This window comes from Clupea harengus, chromosome 18 (genome assembly GCF_900700415.2).
Source record: "Clupea harengus chromosome 18, Ch_v2.0.2, whole genome shotgun sequence".
Lineage (NCBI taxonomy): Eukaryota > Metazoa > Chordata > Actinopteri > Clupeiformes > Clupeidae > Clupea > Clupea harengus.
The window spans coordinates 17,646,199-17,653,698 of record NC_045169.1 but is presented as its reverse complement, the minus strand read 5'-3'; the positions used below and the strand labels follow the sequence as shown (position 1 = coordinate 17,653,698).

General features: G+C 42.1%; 2 protein-coding genes across 2 annotated transcripts in view; one reads left to right on the top strand and one right to left on the bottom strand.

Annotated features, from left to right (window-relative positions):
- LOC116224655 (macrophage mannose receptor 1-like) overlaps positions 1-2,728 on the top strand; it is a 5,995-nt gene extending 3,267 nt beyond the window's left edge. The window contains exons 4-6 of the mRNA XM_031585100.2: positions 263-613; positions 722-810; positions 1,637-2,728. Of these exons, the coding sequence (XP_031440960.1) occupies positions 263-613; positions 722-810; positions 1,637-1,780 (584 nt within the window). The 3' untranslated portion in view covers positions 1,781-2,728. The remainder of the gene's footprint in view (positions 1-262; positions 614-721; positions 811-1,636) is intronic.
- A 198-nt stretch (positions 2,729-2,926) lies between these two features.
- The window catches only part of si:cabz01076231.1 (calcium-binding protein 2), a 6,377-nt gene continuing 1,803 nt past the window's right edge, over positions 2,927-7,500 (bottom strand). The window contains exons 4-8 of the mRNA XM_031585389.2: positions 6,330-6,360; positions 5,278-5,421; positions 4,460-4,569; positions 3,555-3,702; positions 2,927-3,247 (exon numbers count right to left, since the gene is read on the bottom strand). Of these exons, the coding sequence (XP_031441249.1) occupies positions 3,219-3,247; positions 3,555-3,702; positions 4,460-4,569; positions 5,278-5,421; positions 6,330-6,360 (462 nt within the window). The 3' untranslated portion in view covers positions 2,927-3,218. The remainder of the gene's footprint in view (positions 3,248-3,554; positions 3,703-4,459; positions 4,570-5,277; positions 5,422-6,329; positions 6,361-7,500) is intronic.

Below are 7,500 nucleotides of genomic sequence, written 5' to 3'. Positions count from 1 at the left end.
TAAATTTAAAAGTAAGTACTTTTTACTTTTACTTAAGTAGGATTGTTGATGTAGTACTTTTACTTTTACTTTTATCTTCCTGGGTACTTTTACTTAAGTACTAAACTTCAGTACTTCCTCCACCACTGGTGACATGGTCCAACATTTCACCATGCAAAACAACTTGGGCGGGTATATTCAGATTGGAGAGACACACGTCCTCAAAATTTACCACCACTTCAGTCTTAGTTGACTTTATGTGTTCATTGTTTTTTTTTGACAGAGAGGCAAATCACATCCCATGGTTTCGTTCTGATTTCACAAGACAAATCTTGGCGAGATGCCCAGAGCTACTGCAGAGAGCATCACACCGATCTGGCCACTGTGAAGAACGCTGCAGAGAATGAGCAGATCCGTGAGATGGTTGCTTCAGGAGGTGTAATTGTATGGATAGGTCTGCACAGGCTAGGTTGGCAGTGGTCTGATGGCAGCAACTTCTCTCAGATCTTTACCCTCAGGAGCATTTCCTCTGGTTCAAGGAGACTGTGTGTTGTGTTGGTTCGGCAATCTCCTGATGAGAACCAGTGGGAAGCTCAGGACTGCTCTAGGAGAATACCTTTTGTCTGCTACAGTGGTGAGAGAGGCACCCTGTCACATATGACAAATCATGAACTTTTCAATGTGTTTCAGGGCCAAATCCAGCGCAGGGGTTTTAACATGTCCTCTTTGGTCTGTCTTTCAGCGCACAAGAGGCAGATTGTCCGAGTCCAGTTTCAGTCTGCAAACATGGACTTGAATGCTACTGCAGCCCAATCAGACATCTTGGACCAGGTGGGAGAGTCATTTTTCACTAGACTTAGGCCTTAATTATACTCGCTTGCGGACGCGCACACAAACAGTTGCGTACTCAATGGATGCGTAGTTCTTCACTCACACACACAGACACAGAAATACACACACACACACACACACACACACACACACACACACACACACACACACACACACACACACACTCACACACCCACTCACACAGACTGCTTTCTAGTCCGCTATGAGTCCGCAGTTGCACAGTTGGTGATTTAGTAGGTTAGTGGCTTTTTGGTCACACACCCTCTGATGACGAAACTTACATCGCGTAGCGGACCCCCGTGTACTCGCAGACGTGAAGACGCAGTATGATCAAGGTGTCACTGTTCTTTTACCCTGCCACCCACACATCTCAAACACACACATATACACTCACACAAACACACACACACACTCACACAAACACACACACACACTCTCACAGACACACACACACATATACAATCACACACACACACACACACACACACAAACACACACACACACACACACACACGCACACACACACACACACACACACACACACACACACACACACACACACACACACACACACACACACACACACACAGGCTGCACTGATACTTGTTGAAATGTGTTTTGAAAAGGCAGTTTAAAACTGTCTGTGTTTTTAAAAAAGGCAGTTAAATATCCTCACTGCTCATCTCTCTATTAATTGGATGGGTTAGTGAGAGCTTCAAAATGATGATTGAATTTGTAAAGAGAGTGCTTGTGCTCCACTATGGTTTGAAAAACGGAGGGTTGATCAGAGTGCTCTGCTCCTCAGATCAGAAGGAAACTGCAAGAGCAGGGGCTGCCGGCGGACGCCAAACTGAGCTGGAGAAAGCAGCCCGATGGACAGATTTTCCACAAGAAGAATGAGAAGAAGGAGAAAAAAGGGAGGAAGAAGAAGAGCAAAGATGAGTTTTGAAGCTCAATAAATCTCAGAGAGCAAGATAGTGAGAGAGAGGAGAAATTGGTGTGTATGTAGCCAGCCTCCATCTTTAAACTGTCTATATTGAAACATTCTTTCTTTAATGGCCTTAGATCGGATTAATTTTGCTTTTTATGGATCAGCACACGTCATACGTCTTAAGTTTTGTGTGACGATAAGGATGGTTAGGTGTAAATGATTCTACACTTCTACACCAAAAAACATGATTTTAAGACAGAAGTGTATCTCAATATTTTTCTTCATTTGATATGATGTATTGTTTCCGCTTGAGCTTTTTTTTATTTTTTTATTGTATTTGTCTCTAAACCTGAAATGTAACTAAACTGAATTAATGTAATAATCTGAAACCTGAATCAAGATTTTCGGAAATATGAAGCATATGTTCAGGATTATATAATTATGGTATGTCTGGAAAACTTTCAAACAACAGAAAAACGAATCTTTTAAAGCTTTAAAGCTTATTTATGGCAACTGATTTAATGAGATGCACGCTTTACCATTAGTTTCTGTTGGTAATGTGTGGTTGATTTAAATGAAGCCCAGATTATTGTTGATGTTATCATTTAAAATAGCATTGTTACATTGATAGATGTTCAAAGAAAGTTTAAATTTGACTGTATGAACTAAACGTGAAAAGGAGTTAAACGCAGTGCACGTGGTGCAATCAATCCATTATTTGGAGACTGGCCAATTCAATAGCATATATGATGGATTGTCTGAGCAAAAAAGTATAGTGTGGTATAGTATAGTATAGAATACATTTCTACATCTGCATTCAAATTCTAATTGACTAAATAATTAATATATTTAATAAAATACTTGTATTCCCCTTTCTTGTCTCTCTCTCTTATGCAACACTGGAGTTTAGCATTGTCTTAATAAATGAGAAAATAACATGCATTATTGCAGTGTTACTTCAATAAGAAAGAGTTTAGAAAACAAAACTTGTTTTCAATTAAATGTAAACACCATGTGCTTGGGCAAAGTTTTACAAAAACAAGCTACATTTAAAAAAGTGACTTCAAGAAAGTCAACCAATGCAATGACCTTAAAGTGAAGTTTATTTTTTAGTAAAATTAAAATGTTTAAATAATATGAAATTACAGCCACACAATTCAGGTTACTTTACACTTTTACATTTCATAGAACTTAATGTACAGTTTCTCCTGCAGATCGCTGTGGTGCTTTACTCAAAACAATATTTACTCCATGTTCACCATAGGCACTAATGTACGGTGTCCAAACTTCAATTTCCTGTGAGGACACACACACACACACACACACACACTCTCTCACACACAGATGAAATCTGGATTTACAGCTGTTTATGGACGTAACGCAGCCCTTCAGACTCTCACAGAGCTCTTCAGACTCTCACACATCCTATACCATTGTGTGTAACTTGGCCACCTCCCTACGGGACAGACAGCATCATGACGTACTCTGTGAAAGAAAGAAGCAGAGGCAGGTGCTTTAGCTGTGATGTGTCCTCACAGCCTCAGCATGAAAGGTTGTGTGTGAGATTCACACACAAGTAAATCTGACAATGGACACAGCCTAAACCAAGCTTATGGCATTTGCAGAAGACCATGCTTAGCATTGAGTGTGAGCCCCAAAACATTAGCCCACCTTAGCATTGAAATTAACAATCCCATCACCATTGAGGTTGATTGACCCCCCCACACACACACACTTCATCAACTGGCAGTGGCCATCCACCCAACGACACCCAAGGAAAACACTTATTTACCGTCAAAATCGACAGTTCCATCCCCATTGATGTCGATGTCCTTGAGGATCTCCTCCAGCTCGCCCTTCTTCAGCTTCTCCCCCAGCAGTGTCTTCACCGCCTCCTTCATCTCGTCCTGGGAGATCTTCCCGTCACCGTCCGTGTCAAACTGTAGGGTGAAAGAGGCCATATTCAGATATTTAGAGACAGGAAATGAGAAGAAGAAAGGTTGGGAGTAGGATCACACATTTTTACACTAGTGACACACTCAATTGAACACACAAGTAACTACAGATATTGAGGCTTTGAGTAAACTAAAACGGGATCAAAGAACAGTAGACACAGAGCTGCACTTCCTGACACAGTGCACAAAGTATGAGGACATTAGGCAAAACAATGTTTTAAATATTGGTGATGTCCTCCCTGAGTTCCTGCTAGTGAGCAGTGAGGAGAGGCTTTCATACCTCGCTGCACAGTATGTGACCTCTTGCCATAAATGGAGGGACAGCCAATAAATTTGCATAATTACCATATGTTCATGTTCATGTTTGTTGTTGTTAATACTGTTGAAAACTAGAGAGAAAGAGAGACACTAGAGAGAGAGAGAGTGATACAGCAAAAACTAGACAGAGAGATAGAGAACACTGGAGAGAGAGAGAGATATATAACTGTAGAGAGAGAGAGAGAGAGAGAGAACACTATAGAGAGAGAGAGAGAGAGTGATACAGCAAAAACTAGACAGAGAGATAGAGAACACTGGAGAGAGAGAGAGAGATATAACTCTAGAGAGAGAGAGAACACTATAGAGAGAGAGAGAGAGACAGAGAGAGAGGGAGACCACTAGAGAGAGAGAGAAAGAGAGAACACTAGAGAGAGAGAGAGATAGAGCGAAAACTAGAGAGAGCGCACTAGAGAGAGAGAGTCACCTGTAAAAAGGAACTCCTGAGCTCTTTGAGGCCCAGCATGTCTGCAGTCTCCACCAGCATCCTGGGGCCCATCAGATCACAGAAGTCATCGAAATCCATGAGGCCGCCCACTGCACACACACGCGCAGACACCCAAACGCCCACCCATACATTCATACACAGAATGAAAACATGAACTCTGGCCGTGGTGTTAGACAAATATAGCTCTGAACTCCCCTGAAACAGTACAACAACAACCAATGCCCTCGTTAGCGAATAGAAGCACTGACTGCCAATCAGAATCCACTGAATTTGAAAGTCGTCACATTAAAAAATTAAGGATATTTCTGAGAGACTTTCCCTCCTATCGTTGGTAAGTGTGGACCCTCATACTGTTAAAGTTACAGTTATCGATATTGTTATCGTTATCGTTGGCAGTGAGTACAAGCCTTTAGTGTGAGAGAAACATACACCCAAAGTGGCACAGGCATGCACACACACACAAATCCAACGCCGTGGTTGTGACCTTTGTGTGTCATGATGATGGGGATCTTTCTTTCTCCCTCGTAAAGCACCTGGAGTGTGGGATATTAATTGTCACCTAGCTAGCAGAGCTCAAATGCTCAACAGACGCTACCGCTGCTGGTTGATGTTTAAACACACAACAGCATGGGTGTGGACAGAGCATACACATGTACAGATGAAAATAAGAGACGATGATGGCCATACTGATGATGGTGGTAACATTCATGATAATAATGATGATGACAATGATGTTGATATTGATTAATTAAATCAAAATAGCAAGAAGTGCAGGTGAGAGAATGTGTGGTACTCACACCTCATCTTGACCTGCTGAATGATCTCAAGGAGCTCCATCTCAGTGGGCATGTACCCCATGGTTCTCATGCACTCTGCCAGGTCCTTGTAGTTCAGGTAGCCGTCCTGGTCGTAGTCAAACTCCTTGAAGGCCTCATTCAGCTCTGTTAAAGGTCAGAGGTCACAAAGCGTCATCATATTCTCTCCCTTGTACGTCGCTTTGGACAAAAGCGTCTGCTAAATGACTAAATGTAAATGTAAATGTAACTCGTCTGGGATGATGTGATCATAAAATGTTTTCCTAGAACATTTTAAATGATTTCAACACAAGAATATTGACAGGCTTTTGAGGGTTGATCTGCTTGTTTCCATCAGTGATCTCTCAATTGATTAGCATTTAAGCCTTTAATTGATTTAATCCATAGTCAAAAAGATAATTTTAATGGGATCACATATAACCCCTGAATAACTTTCAAGATTACAGCTAGAACCTTTGTTGTTTTTCTACACGAGAACAAGTGAAACCTTTAACTCAGTGCGCATGAGCCCAGGTTTTGAAAGTAATTGCATCATTACTACAATACATTATTAGCACTAGCCGTTTTCTACAGTGGTCAGAGTACTGCTGGTTAGCACTTTAATGTGGCATTAAAGTAATAGACATCCTGGTGTGTATGAATGTACAGTATGTTTGTCTACGCATTTGCTATGACTTCAAGCCTTCATTATCTGTCATGTTGTAATGCAAATACCAAATGTATACGCTTTACAGTATCATTGTCTCCACAACAATAGTAAGCTTTCACCCTTGTCTTAACAGTTCACAGCATTGTCCTCAGAGAAGGACGAGGTTTGTGTCCTCGTGTCTCTCATGTGAGTGTGTGTGTATGTGTGTGTAGGGTAGTGTGTGTGTGTATGTGTCTGTCTGTCTGTCTGTCTGTCTGTCTGTCTGTCTGTCTGTCTGTCTGTCTGTCTGTCTGTCTGTGTGTGTGTGTGTGTTTGTGTGTGTGTGTGTGTGTGTGTGTGTGTGTGTGTGTGTAGTGTGTGTGTGTTAAACTAAGAGGAGACTCACCGTCCAGTTCTGGCTGAGACAGCTCCCTTTCCTGCAGAGGGATATAAGAGAAGAGACGATATTATCAGATGATGGGACTAATTAGTGGATGCAGTGTTGCAGTGTGTGTGGATGTGTGTGTGTGCGTGCGTGTGTGTGTGTGTGTGTGTGTGTGTCTGGAGATTAAGGACAGGAAGAAACCGACACAATCCTTGAGAATCCGATCCTTGAGTTTCCATTGTGCACTCACACACACACGTTCACACACACACAAACACACACACAAACACACACACACACACACACAGATGAAAACAGAAACACACACACACACACATGAAAAGAAAGAAATTAGCTTCTTAGTTAATCAGTCACTTGGCCGTTAACAAACACTTACATACCCTCCCCCCCACACACACGCACACAAAGAAAGACATTTGCTTCTTAGTTAATCAGTCACTTGGCCGTTTAACAAACTCCAACTGTCCCAAGCTGACACACACACACACACACACGCAAACACACCTGAAGAGGAAGCAGGTCTATGTGTTAGTGCTTAAGATCCCCCTATATTTCTTATATCAACATACGACTGTCAAAGGAAATCAATAAATATACCAAATGACAACAATTGAAGAAGATACCTCAAGTTACTCATTAAATGAATACAAATGTTTTAACTAACCTAGAAAACACAGGCCTAAAGTCATTTCAATCCTATACTTTCCCTTTAGCCCTCAACCAGCATGGCTGAGGCTAATTAAGTGTGACGCTAATCCACGCTAACTAGCTATTAATACCTTGGTCTGAGCAGGATTAACGTTTGAGGTTGGAGGAGGGGGGTAGAAGCTACCGCTGACGCTTGTCTGTGGGATCTGTTATGTAAACACGGCGAGAAAAGGAGATTGTGCCGCTGACTTTCGACCTCCCTGCGGCATCATCCTCATGGCAACCAGACTGGTCATGCCACCACGTCTGGTGACAGTGGTGTGTGAGTGTGTGTGTGTGTGTGTGTGTGTGTGTGTCTGTGTGTGTATGAGTCTGTGTGTGTGTGTATGTGTGTGCGTGTGTGTGTGTGTGTGTGCGTGTGCGTGTGTCTATGTGTGTGTGTCTATGTGTGTGTGTGTGTGTGTGTGTGTGTGTGCGTGTGTGCGTGTGCGTGTGCGTGTGCGTGTGTTTGTGTCTGTGTCTG